At 48.8% G+C, this 26,639-nt stretch overlaps 1 protein-coding gene across 2 annotated transcripts in view; it reads left to right on the forward strand.

The window, feature by feature from the left end:
- Window positions 1-7,032: 7,032 nt before the first annotated feature.
- Window positions 7,033-26,639, forward strand: part of LOC144734412 (carbohydrate sulfotransferase 6-like) — a 28,159-nt gene continuing 8,552 nt past the window's right edge. Inside the window, exons 1-3 of one of the 2 annotated variants that reach the window (XM_078616585.1) lie at window positions 7,033-7,260; window positions 8,144-8,253; window positions 25,094-25,792. In XM_078616585.1, the coding sequence (XP_078472711.1) occupies window positions 25,115-25,792 (678 nt within the window). In that variant the 5' untranslated portion in view covers window positions 7,033-7,260; window positions 8,144-8,253; window positions 25,094-25,114. Of the gene's footprint in view, window positions 7,261-8,143; window positions 8,254-15,227; window positions 16,625-25,093; window positions 25,793-26,639 lie in introns of those variants that run through there. The other variant, XM_078616584.1, reaches the window with a different exon arrangement.

The raw sequence follows: 26,639 nt of genomic DNA on the forward strand, positions 1-26,639 counted from the left end.
CTTGACGGGAGTGTCTGCGTGATGGTGAATGCCCCGTGACGAGGGTGTGTGGGTGGTGGTGAATGCCCCGTGACGAGGGTGTGTGCGTGATGGTGAATGCCCCGTGACGAGGGTGTGTGCGTGATGGTGAATGTCCCTTGACGAGGGTGTGTGCGTGATGGTGAATGTCCCTTGACGAGGGTGTCTACGTGATGGTGAATGACCCGTGACGAGGTGCCAGCACCACATTCGTGGGCTTTCTCGGTGGTTCAACTTCGTCGCGGAGACGAAGCAAAACCTCGCAGCAAACCGCGTCGGGCACCCGCGACGCCACCACGGGGGCAGAGTCGCCGTTTTCTCTCCGGGCGCGCAGCCAGGACGACTACGGGGCAGCACCACGAGGCGTCTCCGCCGCGCTGGGACGAGCGACTGCTCACTGGGCCCTTCTCACCCTTGACCCTGGCTATGACCCTGGCTATGACCCTGGCTATGACCCTGGCTATGACCCTGGCTATGACCCTGGCTATGACCCTGGCTATGACCCTGGCTGTAACCCTGGCTGCATCAGCTGCAGGAGCCAGACCAACGGGGACATCATCCGCACAGTCCGTGCCCCTATAACGCGTGGATCTCATGACGCGAATTGGATATAACGCGAGGAACGCGTTGAGGAACGCAATGTTTTATAACAAATTGGATTGTAGCACGCTTGAATGGCTGGAGTATGTAGTGCACTGCGCTAACCACTGTCCCACCACTCCCGACAAACACACGCATCTCCGATGAGCACGGTCGGCTACGTACGGTGCGACAGAAGTTCAACATACGGTACACACACACGCAGTGTAAATAGTCAAATGAAAGTTCGAGTTGCATGTTTATATCAAGAGACCGGGACGAGTCCGATTTGCAACGGTGACCTGGCGCATTCGCCTGCTGCCAGTAGGGGGCAATGGTTGATCGTGCTGCTGATGCTGCTGCTGCTGATGCTGCTGCTGCTGATGATGCTGCTGCTGATGCTGCTGCTGCTGATGATGCTGCTGCTGCTGATGATGATGCTGCTGCTGCTGCTGATGATGCTGCTGCTGCTGATGATGCTGCTGATGATGCTGCTGATGGTGCTGCTGCTGATGATGCTGCTGCTGCTGATGATGCTGCTGCTGATGATGCTGCTGCTGATGATGCTGCTGCTGATGATGCTGCTGCTGATGATGCTGCTGCTGATGATGCTGCTGCTGATGATGCTGCTGCTGATGATGCTGCTGCTGATGATGCTGCTGCTGATGATGCTGCTGCTGATGATGCTGCTGCTGTGTGTATCGTCCCAATTGAGTGGTTTGCGGTGCCAACTTTAGAACTGGTCGTACGCTGCCTCGGAGTCGCATCATCGCACGCGGCGGCGGCGGCGGGATGCTGCTGGACACTTCTAGATGCTACCCACGCGCCCCGGTCTCTGTTCGGCCTGCGAACGCATCTGACGCGTTATCGCGGACTGCGATTTACCCCGATGTTATATATTATTCATTATAACGCGATGGTTTGTATTCATAACGCGGTGTTCTTCGGGAACGCAGCACCACGTTGCGCGTGTTGAATCTCTTTCACACAGCACTTCGCGTCCACCGTGCTCGCCGGAGGAGCGAGTTTCGCAACATCTGTGCGAATTCCTCAACCCTCGCCGCTTAACACGATGGATGAAGGAAGGTCCGGGATACGTGATAGCAGATGCATTCTTCCAAGTCAGACGTTTGGAAGGGTCCACCATGCAGAAGTAGCAGTTGCTTGAGTGGTCAGTGGGTTCCCGACAAATTATTGGGATAGCGAACTTCATAGCTCTCTTTTCCCCTCTGTACCATCTTACAAAAATACATTTATTTCATTTTTCGATTTAAAGCTTTCGTGACTGCAGGGATTCATCTTCTTGGTTTTTTCGGTAAAGTCACGTAGAAGGGAAGTAATAAAATAATAAAAATAAAACATGATTGATGTGTAAGATATTCTCGCAACATTTTTCACATATGATATATTTTTTCAATAACATTGAAAATTGCAAAACATAAAATAAATAAAAACTTTTATAATTAAAACTTTTTAAACAAATTTCATATAATTAAATTCCGAGCAACAATTGTCCATCTTGTGTTGCGCCTGAAACGTCGTGATTTATTTAATTTTATACCTACATGACTTTACCGAAAGAACCAAAGAGTATACAAATAGCCAGTTAAATCCTCGCAAAATATATGCTGGTGTCTGAACGAGAAAGGAACAATAATTGGAAACGTTGAGAGCAACTTGAATTGTTCATTTGGAAACACTTTGGTTTGGAAAAGCTAGAAAATCCAGTTGTGTGGGTGGGCTTGCTTTCTTTCTGTAAATGTTCGCGTGAATGAACTCAGCGTCAGAGATGAATAATGCAGCATTGTTCGAACGTCCGTGGCTTGCAAAACTATATATACGTCTTATTTCACCAGGTGTACGGCTCACTGAGCTATTAAGCTCTTTTTTTAAAATCTACAAACGACAGCTCAGTGAGCCTTACACCTGGTGAAATAAGACATATATATAGTTTTTCAAGCCACGTGACCAATTTTATGGACTTCCCGTAGGGACGATAAAGCCGAGTGAAGCGGACCCCCTCCCACCCCACCAGGATTTGCCCCTTGGCAGCCTTCATGATTGCGAGCTGCTCGCTCCACCGCCTCCCCACCTGCCCCCCCTCCTCCCCTCCTCCCCATCTGCCTCCCCTCCTCCCCACCTGTGGCGGCGAGGGCTCTGTGAGGCTCTGGAAGGAGACCAGGTGGAGGAGGCTGCTACGGCAACGCGTCCCGGCAGGGCCGGACCAAGGCACGTGGGGGCTTCAGGGGCTGCAGCCCAGGGGCCTCCGCCAGCTGGAGGGGGCCTCCAGAGATGAAGTGAAAACGTTAATTTCATTTTGTGAACGCTGAATTTTATTTGCTGTTAGCCTTGTAAAGATAAATTTTATTTTTATTTTACTTTCTTTTCCTTTTGAGAATATTACTGGGGGCCTCACAGCGCCTGTAGCCCAGGAGCCTGTAGCCCAGGAGCCTGTAGCCCAGGAGCCTGTAGCCCAGGAGCCTGTAGCCCAGGAGCCTGTAGCCCAGGAGCCTGTAGCCCAGGAGCCTGTAGCCCAGGAGCCTGTAGCCCAGGAGCCTGTAGCCCAGGAGCCTGTAGCCCAGGAGCCTGTAGCCCAGGAGCCTGTAGCCCAGGAGCCTGTAGCCCAGGAGCCTGTAGCCCAGGAGCCTGTAGCCCAGGAGCCTGTAGCCCAGGAGCCTGTAGCCCAGGAGCCTGTAGCCCAGGAGCCTGTAGCCCAGGAGCCTGTAGCCCAGGAGCCTGTAGCCCAGGAGCCTGTAGCCCAGGAGCCTGTAGCCCAGGAGCCTGTAGCCCAGGAGCCTGTAGCCCAGGAGCCTGTAGCCCAGGAGCCTGTAGCCCAGGAGCCTGTAGCCCAGGAGCCTGTAGCCCAGGAGCCTGTAGCCCAGGAGCCTGTAGCCCAGGAGCCTGTAGCCCAGGAGCCTGTAGCCCAGGAGCCTGTAGCCCAGGAGCCTGTAGCCCAGGAGCCTGTAGCCCAGGAGCCTGTAGCCCAGGAGCCTACACAGTCTCCATCTGGCCTGCGTCCCGCTGGTCTCATCTCTGCGGGGCCCAGACCCTTGCCAATATTTGGCCGTAACTAAAACATTTATTTTTTATTTTACAGTGCCAGGTAAGGCCCGCTGTGCTCTACAGTTCTTTCTTAGAAAGCGACCTGGCTATCACAAACGATGGTTCAACGAAGTCAGAATCAAAATATTTGGACCGCAGGAATCCGATGAGCCATGACGCTTTTTTTCTATTATGGGCCGTCAACAAGTTACAAAGCGACTTGTCGCGTGGAAATTTGTAGCAGCCGAATACTCTAAAAGCGTGATGTTTATTCTAAATGTGTAAGGGAAAACCAGGAGGACCCAGAGGAAAAAAACCCACGGGGAGAGAGAGACGCAGACTCCAAATATAACGCCGGCGTCGGGGTCGGGATCGCACCCACGACCTCCTGTTAACCAGGCGATTTACTTAACATCGCCTAGGCACTGTGACACCATACAGAACTCCTCTTATCCGCGGTGATACCGAGGTGGGTCCAATATCCCATTAAATGCAGGGTTATCTGCGACCTCACGCCTCTTAACCGCGAGGTGACGAACCAGACGGGATATGGGTTCTCCCTGCAACTCCCTCTTCACCCGGCGGGTGTCCCGACGGGAACAGAAGTGCGGATACCCGCGGGTGATGATGCAAGACTTTGTGAGTAATGGAGCCGTGGATAAGAGGCGTTTATAGTAAGAAATAGATTAGCCTGTCTGACAATAAAACAGCTGTTAAGATGTACAATCTTCAAATAGAAACATTTTACAAGGAATCATGTCTGCATTGGCCTCACGAACTTGTGGAGAACGCCGAAGGCTACTCTGGTCTGACACTGGCGGTGAGGCTAGGCCATGAAGCAGGCTGCTGTCACTGGTGTCGGCCAATCAGTTTCAACGCCAAAGCATCACACGTTATCAGAGCGTGTTTGTTTACAAGTTCAACACAAGTGCGTGTGATTACTGCAGTACTTGATTCCTTACAAAAGGTTTCTATTTGATGTTTGAATATCTTAGCACCTGTTTTATTGCCAGAAAGGGTAAACCCTTTTTTTTATTATTTCATACTTTGATACTGGCAAAAAAGGTCCCATCTTGAAGAGGCGTTTATCCTGTACTTCATCAGTACGGGTTAGCGAGAAGGATGGTGGTGAAGGTGGAGTGGGAGTGTATTGTAGGATTTTGCTCGACATTGTCCACAGAATCCACAACGCCCACCCAGCTCTGCGTGCTGCGCTGTGGCCACCAATCGTATCGAGTTGTTTTGTTAATTGCACATTCAGCTCACCTTTACCTGGATAAATCATCTTGATTCAACGTCTAGAGTTGTTTTGTTAATTGCACATTCAGCTCACCTTTACCTGCATAAATCATCTTGATTTAACGACTAGAGTTGTTTTGTTAATTGCACATTCAGCTCACCTTTACCTGGATAAATCATCTTGATTCAACGTCTAGAGTTGTTCTGTTAATTGCACATTCAGCTCACCTTTACCTGCATAAATCATCTTGATTCAACGTCTAGAGTTGTTTTGTTAATTGCACATTCAGCTCACCTTTATCTGGATAAATCATCTTGATTCAACGTCTAGAGTTGTTTTGTTAATTGCACATTCAGCTCACCTTTACCTGCATAAATCATCTTGATTCAACGACTAGAGTTGTTTTGTTAATTGTACATTCAGCTCACCTTTACCTGGATAAATCATCTTGATTCAACGTCTAGAGTTGTTTTGTTAATTGCACATTAAGCTCACCTTTATCTGGATAAATCATCTTGATTCAACGTCTAGAGTTGTTTTGTTAATTGTACATTCAGCTCACCTTTACCTGGATAAATCATCTTGATTCAACGACTAGAGTTGTTTTGTTAATTGCACATTCAGCTCACCTTGACCTGCATAAATCATCTTGATTCAACGTCTAGAGTTGTTTTGTTAATTGCACATTCAGCTCACCTTTACCTGTATAAATCATCTTGATTCAACGACTAGAGTTGTTTTGTTAATTGTACATTCAGCTCACCTTTACCTGGATAAATCATCTTGATTCAACGACTAGAGTTGTTTTGTTAATTGTACATTCAGCTCACCTTTATCTGGATAAATCATCTTGATTCAACGTCTAGAGTTGTTTTGTTAATTGTACATTCAGCTCACCTTTACCTGCATAAATCATCTTGATTCAACGTCTAGAGTTGTTTTGTTAATTGTACATTCAGCTCACCTTTACCTGGATAAATCATCTTGATTCAACGTCTAGAGTTGTTTTGTTAATTGCACATTCAGCTCATCTTTACCTGGATAAATCATCTTGATTCAACGTCTAGAGTTGTTTTGTTAATTGCACATTCAGCTCACCTTACCTGGATAAATCATCTTGATTCAACGTCTAGAGTTGTTTTGTTAATTGTACATTCAGCTCACCTTTACCTGGATAAATCATCTTGATTCAACGTCTAGAGTTGTTTTGTTAATTGTACATTCAGCTCACCTTACCTGGATACATCATCTTGATTCAACGTCTAGAGTTCCTTTGTTAATTGCACATTCAGCTCACCTTTACCTGGATACATCATCTTGATTCAACGTCTAGAGTTGTTTTGTTAATTGTACATTCAGCTCACCTTTACCTGCATAAATCATCTTGATTCAACCTCTAGAGTTGTTTTGTTAATTGCACATTTAGCTCACCTTTACCTGGATAAATCATCTTGATTCAACGTCTAGAGTTGTTTTGTTAATTGCACATTCAGCTCACCTTTACCTGGATAGATCATCTTGATTCAACGTCTATAGTTGTTTTGTTAATTGCACATTCAGCTCACCTTTACCTGGATACATCATCTTGATTCAACGTCTAGAGTTGTTTTGTTAATTGCACATTCAGCTCACCTTTACCTGGATAAATCATCTTGATTCAACGTCTAGAGTTGTTTTGTTAATTGCACATTCAGCTCACCTTTATCTGGATAAATCATCTTGATTCCACGTCTAGAGTTGTTTTGTTAATTGCACATTCAACTCACCTTTACCTGGATACATCATCTTGATTCAACGTCTAGAGTTGTTTTGTTAATTGTACATTCAGCTCACCTTTACCTGGATAAATCATCTTGATTCAACGTCTAGAGTTGTTTGTTTATTGTGCACCACTGCCAGCGCATCAGAAGCATCGCCAAATCACTTGTGTAGTAAAAACCATTTGCAGCAGCAAGAGCGATTCGCCTACACATTTCGTCATTGGCACATGGTTATATATATAAATATACACATGGTTTATAAGATGTGCGTTCTCTTGAGGCAAATGCCTGTATAGCTGTTGCTTACCACCGGAATCCTTTGAGGATTCCGATCAAGGAAGCCTCTTGCATGGAACTGTACGCTGGGTGCCAGGTGACCCTTACCTGGGCTACCATCAGTGCGCATGAGTGTTTCGTCTCGAGTTCCAAAGGTTGATATGGTAGTCGTATTAGCGGCAGCGTGTATGATGTAGTCCGTCGTCACGTACATGCTGTTGCATACACGCACACATGCAGTCACATCACGGTATGTTTATAAAAAACACACAAAGATCCCCAAATAGTCTCTGCCTTAGACAGGTGGTCGGGGCAAGTGCTGTTAGAAAATCAACCTTCAAAAAGGTAGGTACTGTGTATACTGCACATGTATACCACACGCAACAGACACACGTGCATACGTGGTTACAGAAACACGTGATTATTCACAAAATGTACTTCGGCAGGATTTATTCGCGTGTCATTGTAGTGAGGGATTATGACGGGGCAAGTCATTGTGGTGTGTTATAGGGAAGTAGGTGTACGCTTTGTGTTCATTGTATACTGTACAGTACTATGTGTGTGCGTGTTCAGGTGAAGTTAATTTGGGACATGGTGGCTGAAGGGTTTTAGAGGCGACTGACCACGTACAAGCTATGGGAATTTCTTCTGCTTTCGCAAGTTTATCACTTTTAAAATATATCTTCTTTGTAGCCTGTGACATGATTATCATCAGAAGCAAGCATCACTATCACAGCACCATCATCACAAAATTCTAATCACGTTCATCACTCGCAGCATAACTTCCCTCACAGAATAGTCATAATCAGCAATATCATCACAAAATCATCAACAGAATAATGACCACCATCATTTATTCTAGATTTGAAGTTTTCGTGACTGCAAGGATTCATACTCTTTGTTTTTTCTCGGTAAAGTCACGTAGGTAAAAAAGAAACACTTCAGCGGTTGTGCTTTCGCTACGTTGTCCCGACCTGAAGAAGGGCGCTTGTGTTGCGCCCGAAACGTCGTGATTTATTTTATTTTAGTGAGTCTGTGCTCTCCCCAACTTCATATACAGCAGCAGGCGTCAAGGTCGTGATCGAACCCATGACCTCCTGTATACCAGGAGAGAGGTAGTGGACATCTCCCAGCCACTGTGTTGCTGACTGATTGACGTTTTAGGCCTGTGCTCAGCAACTGGGTTAAAAACTGAAAGGAAAACTTAAACTAATTCTTATTTCCCAAGGTCTTGGCTCTCATCGACCTTGGTCAATCCACTGCTGTATCAAGGCCTCGCCAAGCCACGCGCCATCTCACTCCATTCATCGAAGACCTCATCAACAGCAGCGGCAACAGGTTAATTGCTATCCTCTCTGCGTGTCACTGTATAGTGAGTATGCAATGTGCAGTCAAGCTATTTTTATCCAGGCTAAACGGGGGTGGGGGGGGGGGATACCCGGTTCCAAATATCTGTCATCCCGACGAATGATTCACTCCTTTATCCTGGGAGTGACTTTGGATAACCCAAATTAATTGGAGGTATTTGCCGAATGACTCTATTTAGCCGTGTTCTGGACCCCAGATATTTGGGTGGCCAAGCCGCCCAGATATTTGAAAGAGAGAAACCGGGTTTTGCCAACCGCGGATAAACAAATTCATTGATAATTGTGTCAAGGATAAAGGGAGTTTGACTGTATATTACTTAATAATATGTAATACATTTACTTACACTGTCGTATCATTGACAGCCTGTTGTCAACCCACGACTGGATGAAGGTTTCTGCCTGCAGTGTGCTTGGATTGACAACCACTATGGGCGACACAAACTAGTCTTGAGCCACATTGCGGAGAATATTAATCACAAATATATGCACAGACTCCTCATTCATATGCCTCACCACTTAAAACTATACACGTTTTGTTTTGTACGCAACTTAATGGCCCCACAGCCTTATGGGAGTGCATAACATCAGCAATATTAATTCAGCACACAGCAAAACGTTGGACCGGGTTTTATTCAACATTCTCATCAGTAGTGTCAGGCGATTGACATTACCATTCTTCGCAGCCACTTTGGCTAACCATCGAACAAAGACGGTTGTTGTATCCCGCACTTTCAGAAGCACTTCTGCGGCCGCCTGGAATGCTCTTTCGTCCGATGTTAGGAAGCCACCAGAGCTTCCTAATACATACGGTGCGAATGAAGTTCAACATTCGTACATTCAGGCTTACTTGAATCATATGCTGGCGAACTGCTAGATGTTTGCTTATAGGCAAACACCCACTATTCCATAAAGATGGAACAGATGGAATGAGTCCACATTTTCTGCAACGCCTTCTCCTGGCAAGCCAGGGCACGGCCCCTTACCAACAAGCACGAGGAAGGGAGTTTCGCAAGATCTGTGCGTGATCCACCAACCCTCGCTGTCTCCACAGTGCTGGATTAGAGGCCACGTGTAGCCACAACTGACGGGTAACAGACTCTGACATTGCCAAACACAACGCCATCGTCCTATGCATTCGGTGTAGTTGGACAGATGTTCATCACGTGGAAGTCGAGCTGAAATGTATCATTCTAAAATCAGGGTTTTTCTATTTTGTTAAAATTAAGTAAAACACTTCATGTGGGTTTTATCTTTTTTACAAAGTTGTTCATTTGTGATCAGGCTGGGACAACTGCCCTACACTTGAGAAGTTGGTTTAATCAGTAAGTGGTGGCCACGTTTTTATGATTCCCAAACCACGTGACCTAACCTCGCATTTGACCTTTGATGTCCCGCATTATTTTAGTTTCATTCTGCTCGTCTGCCCAGGAGAGCCTAACTTGAGGTTTAAGTCTCTGAATCAGCAGGTTCCTGACAAGTTTTTCCGTCGCAATGGTCGTTAGTATATGTCGGCCAGTACCCATGACGTTGTATGTTTTATTTTAGCGATGGGAGGAAACCAGGGAACTCGAAGGAAGCGCAGAACCAGGGGAGGACATTCAAAGTCCACACAGAGAGGCGGCCGAGTTGGGATTCAAACTCGAGCCCTTCCTGCTGTCAGGCACCGGTGTTACCAAAGTGCCACCTGATTGATAACTTTTATTCCTACAGCTATTCTCAATTCACCACAACATTTCACAACAATAATTAATAGAGCTGAGACGACGGTTTCAAACTCAGCAATCATTGGAAAGGTGTCATCAACCACTCAGGGTCGTGACTTTGATTTGTGTTTTCTTGTCAACCTCCACCGTCAGCATTGTGGATGGGCGTAGCGAGGTGCAATTCCCCCCCCCCCCATCTCTCTCCCCCTTTCCCCCACCCACTCGCTCTGGGGCCTTTATAAGCAGCTACATTTGGAGGCTTGCCCCTCTTGTCTCTCCACCTGAAGAAGACCGCTTGTGTTGCGATCGAAACGTCGTGGGGTTTTTTTTGCTTTTAATTTAGATTTTTTTGTTTTCTATCTCCGTGACTTTACCGAAAGAACCAAGAATTGGAGCCACCCTGCTGTACAACTCTATCAGCGCTTTACACGCTATGAGCCACTTAAATAAAATACAATTACGTCTAAAACGTGTTGAAGGGGGACGTCCAGCAGCAGCTGTGTCCATGTGATGCGGCACACGGGGTCTTTGGCAATAGCCTGCCTGTAAGAGGATACGATTGCGAAATGTAATCCCAATTGAGTAATTCCTCAATTGGACTATTGTTCATGCATGAAGGCAAGGTGATTTTATAAGACGTAAACATTGATGCTTGCCCTTGGATACGGGTACAATTGACAGTGGAAAGTTGTTCAGGGACTGTCTATTGTACCCCTTGGAACTGTCTTGTCTTTCCATATGGCGGGGGAGTTAATCAGCAACGTTTATGTGTGTCGAGGTATATGAGTGAGCCACTGGACGGCTTCAGGAGTAGCCTCCTGGTGAATTCTGCACCCTGCCTGAAAGTGAACGAAGCAAGCAATGGCATTACTACCTGGCCCAGGGTTTGATACATAGACTCACATAGAGGCGCATGGACTCCACACAGAAACCCAAAGGTGAATGAGGAAAGTGAGCAGTGGCGTTATTACCCAGTCCATGGTGTGAGTTTTTTGCCCAAAGTTGCTCTGGGCATTTCTTGATTGTCTTAATTTGAGCAGGGACCATATATCACAACCCCCCGTCAGCCCCTCCCTTAGCATGCACCACTTGTGTGTGAAAGTGTAGTCTCCACGTACTGCTAATAGATGGGCATCACTCGCCACTAATGATTTGAGCAGTGGGACTTTTAAACGTGGTTCTATACGCTTATTTTGCAAGTGGGATATGTGGACTTTAAAATATGACTCCACTTATTTACCCAGCAAAGCCTGGCTGAGTCTAAAGACTCTTTTCAGAAGGGCCCTGCCAAGTTTTTGCAGGGTGCGGGGGTTGATGCTGCTTTGTGTTTTCCATTTCAGTTTTGTTGTGGTGTAATTTTTAAAATGTTACAAGTTTGGCCTGTTTCTCCAGTACACAGTGGCCAACTCTTCTTCGAACGACGTCACGGGATAATTAACGTCCACCGTGGAGCAGACGGTGCGTAGTATTGAACGGTTAATACATTCTGAAGCATTAACCAGGGCTGCCTGCCATATTTGAACCACGAACCTCTGCAACTAGTATCAGCAGGTAACGAGCCTGTATATCGCTTGGATGGGTGACCGCCACGCACAGACACGTCACCATGGGGCAGTGGTCTTCATTGCGAGGCCACGCGGGCCATTGGCGGCCCCTGGTGGCCTTGAGTGCGGCCCCTGGTGGCCTTGAGTGCGGCCCTGGCATGCGGCTGTCGACAATACACAACACGTGACAACGCCCCTTGCAAGCAGTGTTGTGGCCCCCTGTGCACATTTGTGAAGAGCACAGCCATAGTCAGGCCTTGCCGGGCTACGTCGTGGACAGCGCAGCACAGCATCGTTGTTCTGTACTTCTCTGCTCCTACTCAAATGCTGCCCGTCTTCACCAACCCCGCACTGACCTGCATGGCAACGTACGGTCAAATAACACCGACAACTCTGCCCTCATTCAGCAGTGGATTGACGAGGGCTGAACGTGTGTGCATCCGTAGTGTGCATGTGGGGAGCAGTTGTGAAGTCGTGTGCAGCGCTACGAAGCCGGCGACTTGAGTTTGATTGCCACCCATTACCAACATTGAACCGGTCCTGGGCCTCCTCCCCTTGGTCGACTCAGCCTGAAATAAGTACCTGGTGCGATGTGTAAACATCACTACTAGGGAGACAAAGGCGGTCAGGCGTGGTGCTGGCTGACCATGTACTGTAATAATATGGCATAGAATTACATTGCATGTGAAGCTAAAGTAATCTAATCAGTGATGACCTTTAAAAAGACATCCTTGCCTACCTCGTAGTTTCTGACGTCAGCGCAGAATTCAGTGTCTTGACCCGCATCAATTAAGAGAGAGAACATCTGTCGGCTGTGACGTTCTTAGCTTGTCACATCACAGAGTGAAGCTGAATGCCAGCACAGAGCAGTGACTCGCCACCCTTCTGCTTGCCGTCTACCCCCCTGAAGCAATACCTGCCCAGTGCCCTGGCGTAGCATAGACTGCTCATAATTAAGTAGTGGAAAATTGGATTTTTATAAACATCATGACATAACAAATTGTTTGACCCCACCCCCAATGTTCATTCCGATTGTGCTCTAGGCGCTACGGGATCACAAAACAAAGGGGTTCTTTATTAAGTTGTGACCCTTCCTGTTGGAGAACAGCCCACAGAAGTGGATACCACAGAAGTACTTCTGAAGCCATTCAATGGACTTCTGGTCCACATGCACAGTCGAGGATAGCACTTCCCACCCGCTCTACCGCATGAGAGCGCGGCTTTGTTTAGTTTGTTGTCCTTCCCCCGCACCTCCGATTCGCACGGTTGGCTACATGCGGTGCGAAAGAAGTTCAGCATACGTATATGTGACAGTCAAACAAATATTTCAAATCTCAGAGCAGCAATGTGGCAAAATGGAGAAAATAAACTGACTACGTTCGACGACCCGGTTTAGTCATTGGCGGCTCAAACCCGGGATCGAATCCAGGATTTCAGCGGCGCTTGCTCAACGCTCTGACCTCTGAGCCACCTCCACCGCAATTGGCATTGTTCAACAAAACCACGAACACGTGTGGATTATATAACGCTTTCCAACATCGGTTTGCCTTCACAAGTGTCTCATTAGCAGCACGGAAGCCGATGATGCGTGGCTGCCAGGGACATTGCGATCGCTCTGGCTCGTGTCTCCCGGCTTAGGGTGGCCGTTTTATCACGATTTTTCAAAGCGACCTGGCCACAAATGATAGCTCAACAAAGAGGCTTATCATCGCGTGGACATTTATAGCTGCCAAATACTCTAAAAACACGCTGATTCAACATGTGGAGAGAAATACCGGAGGACCCAAAGAAAAATCCACGCGACCACGGGGAGAGCATGGAAACTCCAAATATACAGCAGCAGGCGTCAGGGTCAGGATCGAACCCACAACCTCCTGTATACCTGGCGAGGTAGTGAGCATCTCCTAGCCACCGCAGCATCGCGTAGGGGCCCCAAGAGTGACGCAACTTCCCACTGCAGTCTTCCTCATACTGGATCATCTTTACGAGTCACAGTGACCCCGTCAATACAGAAGGACAGATGGACAGAGAGAGACAACACAAATACAATCACGACGGCTCACCATCGCAAGGGGAGAGAGGCGGATCATCACAGGCCTGAAAGCAGCGGTCTTCTTCACAAGGCCCGTGGGCCACTGGCGGCCCCGTGGTGGCCTTGAGTGCGGCCCTTGGCGTGCAGCCTCCGACAAGACACAGCACGTGACAACGCCCCTGGCAGGCGGAGTGGCGGCCCTCGCACTGTAACAGTGGCCCCCCTTCTGAAAATTGGTGAAGAACGCTGCTCCATAGCTAATCATCGTCATAATCACCTCCACTACCACCATCACCTCCATCACCACTACTTCTACGTGGGGGGGGGGGGGGGGGGGTCAACAATGGTTGTTCTATGGATAAACTCACACTCGTCATAGGAATGAGGAATTTCCACCACTTGCTCTGAAGGGCTGTAAACAGGAGATGAGCACCGCCTCAATGCTCATGTTAGCAGCAGCTCACTCGGACTTTTAGTTGAATGCTGTTGATAATTTAAAATAAATAAATAAAACACCAATGTTAAATGTTTCCATTTAAGGAGAAAATAATAAAATTATGAGGGTTTACTCCTCGGACAAAAAGCTGTGCTGAAGCATTTTAGTCAAACTCAGCAAATGCTGCCGGGGACCCACGCTCGCATATTTGCCACAAACCACCGACACGGCACTTTGTGAATGGCACCTTAAAGGTCTGCTGCTGCTGCAGTCCCCTGGAGGAAGATTTTTCCTTTTAAAAATGGCATTTAAAATGTACAACTTGAACTAACTCCACTCTCAGGTATGTGCCGGCGTGCGTGTGTGAATGTTTTCTGCGCGGGGGACGGAGGTGTAGTGGTTAGCGCTCTCCGCTAAGAACCCGGCGACCCGAATTTATAATCCCTGCTCACAACCAACTTCGGTGACGAACATCTCAACCGGTCTTGGGGCCTCCCCTAGGTCAACTCAGCCTCACATGAGTACCCGGCGCCTTGTGTAAACATCAGCACGAGGGAGACAAAGGCGGCCGGGTGTGGTGTTGGCCACACCACCCCTCGTGTCAACAGGTGCTTGGCCAACAGCACTTGCCCCAACAATGCGTTAGGGCATCAAGGGGGGTCTTTGTTTTATTCTGGCGAGCGGTTGGCGATGTCGTTAGCGTCGCACTGCGCTGGGAACCCTGCGACGTCGCTTTGATTCCCAGTCACGGCTGATATCGGTGGCTTAGTGTGGCGCTACAGTGATGGGGAGATGTTAACTACCTCGCCTGGTATACAGGAGGTCGTAGGTTCGACTCTGACCCTGACACCTGCTCTATATTTGGAGTTTGCGTGTCTCTCTCTCTCCGTGGTCACGTGGATTTTTCTCCGAGTCCTTCAGTTTTTCCCTCCACATTTAGAATCAAGATCACGCGTTTACAGTATTTGGTTGCAATACATGTCCACATGATAAGCCACTTCCTTGAGCTATCATTTGTGGCTCGGTCGCTTCTGAGAAAGAGCTTTTCAGCTCATAGGGCCTGACCTGGTAAATGTAAAATTAAAATCGTGATGATATCTTCTGAACTGGGCATCGCTGGGCCTCCGCAGTAGGTTGCCTTGAACGAGCAGCTGGTGCTGCGATGCAGTATCGACATCAGCGCCAGGGCGCGTTCATGCGGCCGGGCGTAGTGCTGTCCACACCATCCTTTCGTGCATTTGCTCTTGTGTATGTCTGCATGTCCGTGTGCATATATGTGCATGTGCAGGCCTGTGAACTTGTGCTACAGGATTTTATTCCTGGTCAAAGGCATCAGTGACAATTTCCGAACCAGTCATTTCTGCCGCTTTCATTCTCCCATTTTTATTTTCACAATGATTTCAACTTGCAATGCGTCGACGTACAGTACGTGTACTCATGTATGGTGAACTTCTTTCGCACCGTGCGTAGCCAACCATGCTCATCGGGGAAAGGACAACACACTAAACACAAAACGCAGTTCTAAAGAAATGAGTTTTCAATCTAGATAATCTAAAAATAAGGAAGAGCGTTCCAGACGGCCACAGAAGTAAAAGCGCACAATGCAGTGATCGTCTTTGTATCTCGTGTTATATATTTACTCAATCTCGAAGGGAGAGAGAGTACAACGTCGAGGTGCGAGGAGAACCCACAGACACGCAGGAAGGCAGCAGCGCGGTGGTGAGCTGGCGCAATAAACTGCCTAAGCTCTGCGGTCCTCTACCCATGACAGTGTTTTCAGTAAATTAACACGTTGGAGGACACCGGAGGCCTAGTGAAAACCCGCACGTGTGAGTGAGGAGGCAACGCTGTTTCCCATTCAGAGAGATTAGTCCGCAAGTTGCTCACCAGTGTAAACCTTGCTGCGATTATTTCTGCAGCTCTGAACATCATCATCACCACCAACATCATCATCACCACCACCATCATCACCACCATCAGCATCATCACCACCAGCACCACCATCATGACCTGCTGCTGCAGATGATAACAATAACCATCATCACCACCAACATCATCACCATCGTTCGATGCTAACATCATACTCATCATCGCAATCACCTCCTGCCGCTCCTACTGCAGCTGCAAACATCGCCATAACCACCACTACCACCTCCTGATGCTGCTATTGCTGCTAACATCATCATCATCATCATCATCGCCACAGGCATCACCTCCTGCCGCTCCTACTGCAGTTGCAAACATCGCCATCATCACCATCATCAACCAGGGCTCAACTGACAGCTGTTGATGTGTGCAGTGAGAGCCAGAGGGGGCACAGGAGTGTGAACGGGCGCGACCCCGGGCTGCAGTCCCCGTGCGTCACAGACGCGGCCACGTGCGTGCCCTCTCAGTACCGGGCGAGGGAGGAGCGGGCGCTGGAGGTGGTGGTGGTGCAGGTGCAGGAGGCGTCACTCCCCCCACCCCACAGTGGCCGCCGCTGCTGCTGCTGCGTCATACACGTTAACCATTGACGCATTTTTCCTCCACCCTCGTCCGCCCACCTCCAACAAAACCGCTCGTCTCTGTGCCACCGCTCGCAGAAAGCTGCGGCGTCCAGAGGGGGCATGGTGCAAAGAACCCACAAGGTAAGGAAGGGGCGACGGTCAGACACGCGTAATGACGCCAAGTAGCGACTGCCATTCACCTCCAAGTGGCGGTCACGCCACCACAGTGCTTGTGTCATGCTGGGTGCACCTTGAGGAAACACGTGTAAAGCACACACACACACACACCCCGTATCGGCCTTAAGACATTATCTGGTGCTGCTGCGTTCTCACTGGTGCATCAGCGCAAGTGACGACAGAACTCAAGGCTTTCGTCAATAACTCTGTAAGTTTAAAATTGAATATATATAATGATATAATTAGGTGATATTTTATAGCACATATGCTAGTAGGGAGGGAGAGTGGATTATAAGAGGTGGATACTGCATCTGCCGATGCCATGGAGCCTGATGAGAATTGATGGCACCTTCACAAACTGTTGGGGCAAGTGTTGTTTAGCGTGTTCCTGTGAAGTGTTGTTTAGCGTGTTCCTGTGAAGGCTGAAACGGCACACAAGTGGTCAGTGTGGCTAGCAACACGCTCGGCCACCTGTCTCCCCAGTGCGGATGTCTACTCACCGCACCAGGTACCCATTTAAGTTTGAGTCGTTCTAGGGGAGGCCCAGGACCTGTTCAGATATTTGTCACTGATATTGGCCGTGAGCGGGAATCGAACTCGGGCAGTCAGGTTAGTCGTGGAGTGCGCTAACCACTGCACCACCGATCCCCGAACAAAGACACGCACACGGACGCGATGTGGCTAACGACGAGTGGGCATTGCTTTAAACCACTTCGCTCACGTTGATGGGAACCCCGTGAGACGGGAGGGTTCGTGCGGGCTACAGACCAAGAGGAACAGTCGCCCGACTGCGTAGACGTCCGCGGTGGTGCTGTTGGGCGTCACGTGGCTAGGAGATGTTCACGACCTCACCTGGTATGCAGAAAGTCGTGGGTCCGATCCCGACCCTGACGCCTGCTGTATAGTTGGAGTTTGTGTGTTTCTCTCTCTCTCCTCGTGGTCTCGGATTTTTCTCCGGGTCCTCTGGTTTTCCTCTCCACATTTACAATCGACGTGTTCAGAGAATTTGGCGGCAACATATTTCCACGTGATGGGCCACTTCGTTGAGCCATCATTTGTGGACAGGTCGCTTGTGAAAAAGATCCACATAGCTCGGTGGGGCCTCACCTGGTAAAAATAAACGTTAAGTTTTTATAGTTCTGCACGATGTCTGACGTTTTGCCCCACATACCAGGGAGCTTCTTCAGGAACTGAATTGCTCCCCCAAACAACCCTGCAACCACAAGGCTGTAAACAGCGCGGCCACAAAGGCGACCCTTGCTTGGAAACAGATAACGTAACTCCATTCGAACAGCGCCTGTGTGTTGCCGTCCATTCTCAGCACACCGCTCGGTTCGTGGAACGGTGCTTGGCAGATCAGATCCTCTCCCGATCCATCGACCACTCAACAATATTTCATGCAAAGGGGCTTTGCGGCCACCACGTGCAGCACACTCGCGAACACCGACACGGGGCAGCATTGGTTCACAGCTGGCGTCAATGTTTCTTTCTGCCTGACGAATTTCTCTCTGCAGAAAGTTTTACAACCATGGCCTCAAAATTAAAAAATACATAATAGGTGATGTCTCGGGCAATAGTCCTGCATGTCACGTGCGACATCTGCGCTGCGGGATTACCGCACACTCTGGAGAAGGGCCGTTGCCCGAAACGTCGCTTATGTACTTGTTCCTTTTAAGGCCAATGTGTTGAGTTCCTTGTTGTTATTTGTGCTTTTACACCACTGCCTACACAGCAGCAGCAGCAGCGGCGGCATCACCGAGACAATTCGACTCATGTCGCCCACGGTGGAATCATCAAGCGCCAGGAAATCCCGTCTAGAGGCACCACCGTCTTGCGATGAGGCTACTTTATACATCGCGATTCGCACTGCGTGAGAAGCACAGTTTGCCTGGCAGGAGGGAGGGGCAGACGGTCGCGTACAAAGGGCGTGCGGACTGCTAGTTATGGTGAAGTGAAAAAACAGGTAATTCTAGAAATGTCCTCTATAAAGCAATATAAAAGCACAAGATGGACATGGCTAAATATGGGCTTCAGTAAAATAACGGGGTTTTGATAAGAAAACAGATGGTTGAGGGCATTCTGCCCCATGATTGATCCCCGTATTTCCCGGCTCTAAATGCTAAAGACTCCCATTCACCCACGTTTAGATTTTTCTGATTATTCCGTAATTGGGCTCTAAAGTAATCCTATTCGCATAGTTTTCAAGGATAAACGCAGTCGTGGGGAAGTGGTCGCCGAGTGAGTGGATGCGTGAACATGAGTCCTGCACCTCCATCCTCAGGAAGTCTAATACATTGCACTTGTGTTCCAATGTTTCAGCAAGAATGTCAAATGTAATTGTGCATTTGGGAAGAGCAATTCTATGCCTCTGGGCTATTGTGATGATTAGGGATGACCCGCTGCTGCTGCTGTGTATACCAATCATTCACTCTCACTGCTGACAACATAATCTCCCTCTTGCAAGTCCAATCATTATTGAAATGGGTTTTCAACTTTTCAAAGACGGGAAGCGCGTCTGACGACAAAACGAACGACGCCAGTTCGTTACATTTGTGTGAGCGACCGGGAGTAGTCCGATCGGTCACTCAAATGGCCACTTGCCTCTTGCCGTCAAATGAAAGTCTCGGACGTGTCGCTGGCCTCTGCAGGGAGAAGCGCCACTCTGTGTCAGCGTCGACTCGCGGCGAACAAACAGCGGGGACGCTCACCCGGCGGACTGCGCTCCCCGGCGGACTGCGCTCGTTAAACATTTCCAGGGGTTTACGGCATTCAGGAATTGGGTGTGGTGTGCGAACAGCATCACCATCCCCTGTTCTGTTGGGAAATATCTCAACTGAATCTGATACTCCTCAGGTCAGCTCGGTGCTCGGTCGTAAGTGACCACCCGGCGCGGTGTGTAAACATCAACAATGATGAGGCAAAGGGTGCTGGGCGTGGTGCTGGCCACCGATCCCCCCCCCCCTCGTGTGCCGTGTTGGCATTCAAAGGTGCTGCTACTCGCTAACAGCACTTGCCCTGGCAGTCTGTTGAAAGATATTTGTCTTTTATTTCGATTTAAAGCAGGACGGCTACTTGCGTTGTGGCCGAAACGTCGTGAGAATTGTATTTTATTATGTTTTATTTTTATAATTTTATTATTTCCCTTCTACGTGACTTTACTGAAAGAACCAAGAAGAGATATTTGTATCTTTGTGTTTTTATGCGAATCCTAAGGATGCAGACCTTGCAACAACTCTAAAACTCAACACGATCAGCAATAATCACACAAAGATTATGGCCCTTCGTAGCACAAGAGCCAATGCCCAAAATGTCACGTATTATGTATATAGAGTTTATCTATTGCGGCTGCAGTGTTATTGACAAATGTTTTTGTTGTTGTAGTGAGTGTTTGTGCACCGCTGCCAATGCGGTAGCAGCAGCACCCAACGAATGTGTAAACGGCTGCACTGCTACTACGGTGGTCTGGTTTTCTAGAGACATACGAGTCGGGCTGCTGCGATGTTAAATCGACGATCCGCTACCAGTATCCACAGCGGCAAGACGATCATCGCGATATCTCGCGTTTCCGTAAAGTTTAACGATGTTCCACGAGGTCATCGTATCGTGATTGTGCTTTGCCGTACTTCCACGACAGCTGAAGAGAAACCTGAAGATTCACCGACGCACGTGTCAATGTTAACAACTCTCAACACCGCGCTGGCAATCGATCTCTGACACGTGTCGCAAAAAAAGTTTTTGCCTTTAATCGAAAAAAGAGAGAACACGTGTTTTTACTTTAACCCCGTGGTAGGATTGACGTTTCAGAAATATCTTGTTGGGAAATATTTTTAAGAACAAAATTAAATGAGCAATGATAATTACGATAGGGCCATATTTAACAAAACGTAGTATATTATTGTTGTGGGTCTTTATACCGTACGATGTATCACAGTATCACCATATCACAAAGACAAAGATGACACAGATCCCCCGTATAGCCTTAACAGACTGTTGGAGCAAGTGCTGTTAGCGAGTACCACCTATGAAGACCGGAACGTTACGCGAGGGGGTGGGTGGCCAGCACCACGCCCGACCGCCTTTGTCTCCCTAGTGGCAATGTTTACACACCGCACCAGGTACTCATGTGAGACTGAGTCGACCTAGGGGAGGCCCAGGACCGGTTCAGATAATCATCACCGGTGTTGGCCGTGAGCAGGAATCGAACCCGGGTAGCCAGGATCATAGCGAAGCGCTCACCGCTTCGCCGCCGCTCCCCGCACACCATCACAGCAACTCCTTATCACAGCAACTTCACGCACAGGCACTTGAGGACATTCGCTCACAAAACATGACTAATCGACCCCTTTAAGCAATGGCAAGATTAATTAAGCAGACAATCCACGAAACACATAGCTCGTCGGCCGCATGGCCTTTTGGAAGTGCACGACTTTAGCACAATTGCTTTCGCACAAGCATACCACTGGACGGGTTTCAACATTCTGTGATTGACGGGGTTAAATGTCAAACATTCGTCACCTAGAACTAAGACTGTGGATCAAATAAAAAAACGCTGACTATGTGACGAAACGCGATCAAATCCGATGTGAAGTTGTAACATACTGTGCACCATTGTAAATTAAAATAAAAACTGCACTCCCATACGACCCACCAACCCCGCACCTTCGCACGACAACAGACAATCACGTACGCGGACTCCTGACGTGTGCAGAGGCATTTAGCGAAATTTCAAATTCCTGCACGGGTTACGCAGAATGTCACCCGAACCCAAAGTTGCCTTCGGCTGGGACGTGGAGGGCGCAGGAATGCAGTCCACTCTGGTTCTCAACTTGCACCGTCAGCACATTGCCACACGGCACCTCAGTTTGGATTCGTGCGTGCGTGCGTGAATGTCTTCATACGTTCTAAAACCTTTTACACGTCGCGTACCGGGGGAGGAGAGAGCAGAGTCGGCGATGTAATGCACGGAACAACGACAAAGGGATGGAACAGGGAGCAGAGAGAGAAGAGCAAAGAATGGGAATTGATGTAGAGGCCGGTGCAGTCACGGGCGGCTCTTGGTATCGGTGCTTAGAGGAGCATTGCGCAATAGGGTAGCTGACGGAGCAAGATGAACGAGATGTTGGGGATGAGAGGGTGATGATGATGTTGAGAGGGTGATGATGATGAGAGGGTGGTGATGATGATGATGATGAGAGGGTGATGATGATGATGAGAGGGTGATGATGATGAGAGGGTGGTGATGATGATGATGATGAGAGGGTGATGATGATGTTGAGAGGTTGATGATGATGAGAGGGTGATGATGATGAGAGGGTGACGATGATGAGAGGGTGACGATGATGAGAGGGTGACGATGATGAGAGGGTAATGATGATGATGATGAGAGAAGAGGGGAAGAAAGGGAGAGAGAAGGAGCAAGCAGAAGTGAGCGGCACAAAGGAGCAGTGTCCGTTCCTCAGGGCGCAGGGAGAGGGGAGGGGAGGGGAGGGATTCAGAGTGGCTGTGGCCACACTGAAGCCACGTGCTTTACCTGTTCTGGTTTCTCCAGGACCATCCTACGGTTGATGTGGTAGCTGCAGTCCTGGGGAACCTATAAGTTCTTCCGGGATGTTAAAAGTTCCAGTTTTTGTCAGTTGCTTAATAATAACAACAACTAATGTCACTGTCCATCTTATGACAGGTTCATGAAAACATATTTAATGAAAAAGACAACATATTTATGATTTATTTAATTTATTTAATTAAAAAAATTCTCCATATATAACATTTTATGTAAGTTAACATAATAGATTATTTATTATTATTCCGTAATGGTGTGCAAAACGAAAAGATGAAGACACAAACAGAGCGTGCGCTTGAATTTTATCAAAAGCGGCGCTGGAATTTTTTTGGAGAAAATTTATTATTCTTGTAACAACAAACTAATCAATTTGTTACAATTTTAATAATAAGCCTTGCATGAAAAAAATACAATTAAAAACTGCATGGAAATCCACGTAGCCGCCCCAGCTAGGCACAGATCACCAAAACACAATGTATAATAAACTACTCAAGACAACGAATGTGCACGTGCTATTGTGGGATATTCTTACATCGCAAGTGGCAACCTTGATTGCGTCTTCATCAGTGGCTATTATCCGAAATGGTCCCTGACCACCCGTTAGGTAAACTCAGCCTCAACTCAGTATTTGATGCGGTGTGTAAACGTAAACGCGGAAGTAATATGTTGTATGTTTATATTGCCCTGCACTTGCTTGCTCATACTACCACTAGCAAGAGAGGGAACTCTACACAGCTCCCCTGAAGGGTATTGCTCCTACACTTCCATGCTCGCCACACAAAGGGGGAGTCACCACAACTTTGCCTTGCCACATAAGACCCGCCGATCGACTTTGATGCTGCACTCATTATTATTATTATTAGCGTTGCCGCTGGGTGGACAGAAGTGTTGGGGTGGGGGGGTTTAAGACATTTGCCCCGTCGTTTCAACTGCCACACCAAAAGTTCAAATGGAACGTTGACCTCTGGATCAGAGAAGTAAAGTAATATCCGGGCGGTGCCGTGGTTAAAGTGCTCGACTTGCAATCGTAAAACCGCGAGTCCAAATCTCGGCTGAGATGCGGCTCATGGGCCCGCGATACCAGAGCCTATCCATCCATCGGGAGCCGGTTGATCAACAGTCATGAGTGGCCATTCTCAGCCTTGCCGTGAATTTGTGGAATTTCTGCCGGGAGAGTTGAGCACTACCGCGGGCTTTCGATCGGTGACACTTGGCTGCTTGCAGCTATTTTTACTTTTTACAAATTCTATTCCAGTTGCGCTATCGGCGTCGCGGCACGAGATCAAAGTGCCCATTCGGATCTCAGAACGGCCCACAGAAGGCGACATCATAGAACTGATCCGTAGATTCCATCGAGTGAACTTTTCTATCCACACGCTCGGGGGTGCACTTTCCCATGCACCACGCTGATTGAGCAGTGGTTGCCACGTGGGGTACCACGTGGCAATGTGCCAGGGGGTACGTGAGGTGATTTATGAAATTCTATCATACATAAGTCATTGGTGAATAATCATGTTGCATGAATCTGCCAAAGTAAAATAAACTACGCACAGCTCTCCTTCTTCCAACTCTCGTCCCCCGTCCACTCACAACTTTGGAAACCCTCAGAAGCAGCTGCATTTGGAGGCTTGCCCCATCTTTTCTCTCTGCCAGATGAAGACCGCTTGTGTTGCGATCGAAACGTCGTGGGTTTTTGCTTTTATTATTTTCAATTTTATTTTTATTTTATTTCTACGTGACTTTACCGAAGGAACGAATAATACGAATTCCTGCAGTCACGAAAGTTTTAAGTCAAATTTTTACGATAAAATTGTAATCCATATGGTAACCTACAACGATACTTTCTAAGCTGATTGATGTAAACAATGCGGGTGACAAGAGTAACGAGCGAACGCGAACAAATTACGTCACACACGCAGAGCGTCCGGTCACTTTTTCATTCGGTTGCAGTTACTAGCCAGTTAGGATACCTCACAAAGTAAACAACCAGTTAACATATTCATGTTCATTATTCATACATGTATTGCTTAGAACCACGTTAGGTCAGGAATGGGGGGGGGGGGGGTACTCGGCTGAAACAAACGTCAACAAGGGGGGTACAGCAGTAGCCAAACAAGGTTGAGAGCCACTGCTGTAGATAAACGTTTGTCACGTGCAAATCAAACCGACTGTTTCATTCACAGATGTGACGCAATTCAAACAAAATAAAAGCCACATTTGTGCTTCTATAGCTCTCCGACATGTGAACTAAATCCACCTCCTGAAGAAGGTCCGACCCAGCACGCGGTGCGAAACGTCGGACAGCTTTCCGAAGCGTTACACGCGGCACAACCCAACGCACGCGTCGGGAAGCTCGGCTCGCCGCGCTCGAGGACCCGGCTTGAGCCCGGAGTCAAACCCAGCGAGTCGGCAGCGCTCACTCGGTGTCTCTCAATGGTTTAGTACCTTTGGTATCTTTGCCATTCCTACAGAGCAAGGTGGTCACGACGGCGCTGCTGGGGGGTTGGGGGGGCGGCGATGGTGGCGATGCTGCCATGCCTATTCCCAATTGAGTCATTTGCAGTGTAATATTTAAAGTTCGTCAAAGTTGGACAGTGACGCTGGCACACAAATGGCTCTTTGCTAACGACGTCTCGGGGTCTTGACGGGATCTTTAACGTCCGCTGTAGAGCAGACGGCGCGTATTATTTTACGCTTAATACGCCTGCGGTAATAACCAGGGCGGCCTGCCACATTCGAACTGCGAACTTCTGCAACAAGCGGCGGAAGTGCTACCTGAACTAGCTCACCCTGAATCGCCTGGTCACCTCAACTATTTTGTCTCTTAAACACAACGGCTCATGCGTTTTTATTATTGTTTTTGTCCGTTGCAGATCTCTTCGCGGCTTCCCACGATGGTGTGCGGACGCAGAGGCATCAACATCCCCACGGTCATGGTGGTGCTGGGGGCGCTGACCTTCGCCTGGTTCATCTTCACCGACAACGCGCCCTTAAGCTTCTCCAACACCTCCAGCCTCAAGATCAAGCTCAAGCGGCTGCAGCAGCAGCCGGGCGACGGCACGCAGCCTTCGTCCGCCGACGGAGCCGCCGCCGAAGCCGCCGTGCCTCTGGAAAGCACGCCGGCCGAGATGGCCGCCGAGGGCCAGTTGCTCCGGGCTCGCACGCACACCCTCATCATGTCCACCTGGCGCTCCGGCTCCAGCTTCGTCGGCCAGATGTTCAGCCAACACCCCGACATTTTCTACCTCTTCGAGCCGGCGTGGCACGTCTGGTCGGGCCTCATGGCCGCCAACGCCAGGGTGCTGCAGCCGGCGTGCCGCGACATGCTCGCTCAGCTGTTCCGCTGCGACGCGTCGGTCTTCGACTACTACGTGCCGCGCGCGGGCAACCGCGACCTCTCGTCGCTGTTCATGCACGCGACGAGCCGGGCGCTGTGCACGCCGCCCGCGTGCGACGCGTACACGCCGGCGGAGATTAGCGAGGAGAAGGCCTGCGCCACGGCGTGCAAGCACGAGAGCTTCGACCGCATCGGGGAGACGTGCGCGCAGTACAAGCACGTGGTCATCAAGGAGGTGAGCGGGCGGCCCCGGGGGCGCGCGAGCGACCAACAAAACTAACACATCGTTACGCCAATCGACGAATCCGTTGTCGTCCTTCCCCCCCCCCGCACCTCCGATTAGCACGACTGGCTATGTACGGTGCAGAAGAAGTTCAACGTACGCACGTACAATCGCCGCCGTTGTGGAGGGAGAAATGCGGGACGAAATGAATACGTCAACGTGCACGCGTCTGTCCCTCCTCATTGTTTCTCTTTTACACAACCCACTGGCCACAACGGCCTTCTGGGAGTGCGTACTTCAGCAATGAACTCTGGGTCTGTTTCGACATTTGGGGTCTCATCAGGGGAAGGCAGGCTGGCCTGAACCAATGCTGCAATGGGTCAGGCCAGTCTTGACTCGACTGACCAACCACCGAATGTTGAAACCGATGCAAAGTGTTGATGTTGTTGAAACGGACGCTTCTGGAATTGTGCACTCCCAGAAATCCGCGAGGCTCATGTGCAGGGATAGACGTGTAAAGGTTTGGCGTGTTTATTTGTAGATTTAAATAGAAGTGATTCGTACGTCCGTGACGCGTTCATCAATTCGAGACTCACTGTAGCAGCGACGCAAATAACACGCTGACTAGTCCGACGATCGAGCGTACATCCCTACGACAGGTATTTAAAAGTCCTATTTGGCCCTTGGCAAGGAAAATCTTCCTCACCCCTGCGCGCGTGTTTGTGCTGCAATTGTTGGGCCTGATGCAGGCCAGCCTGGAGGCGCCCAGTGTTCCCGGCACGCGTCGTGAACGTCCTTTGCAGATGAGAGGACGCGGGGTTCATTGTGTGCAGCGGTTACGAACCCGGCGACCTCGAGT

This window comes from Lampetra planeri, chromosome 51 (assembly GCF_965212315.1).
Source record: "Lampetra planeri chromosome 51, kcLamPlan1.2.h2, whole genome shotgun sequence".
NCBI lineage: Eukaryota > Metazoa > Chordata > Hyperoartia > Petromyzontiformes > Petromyzontidae > Lampetra > Lampetra planeri.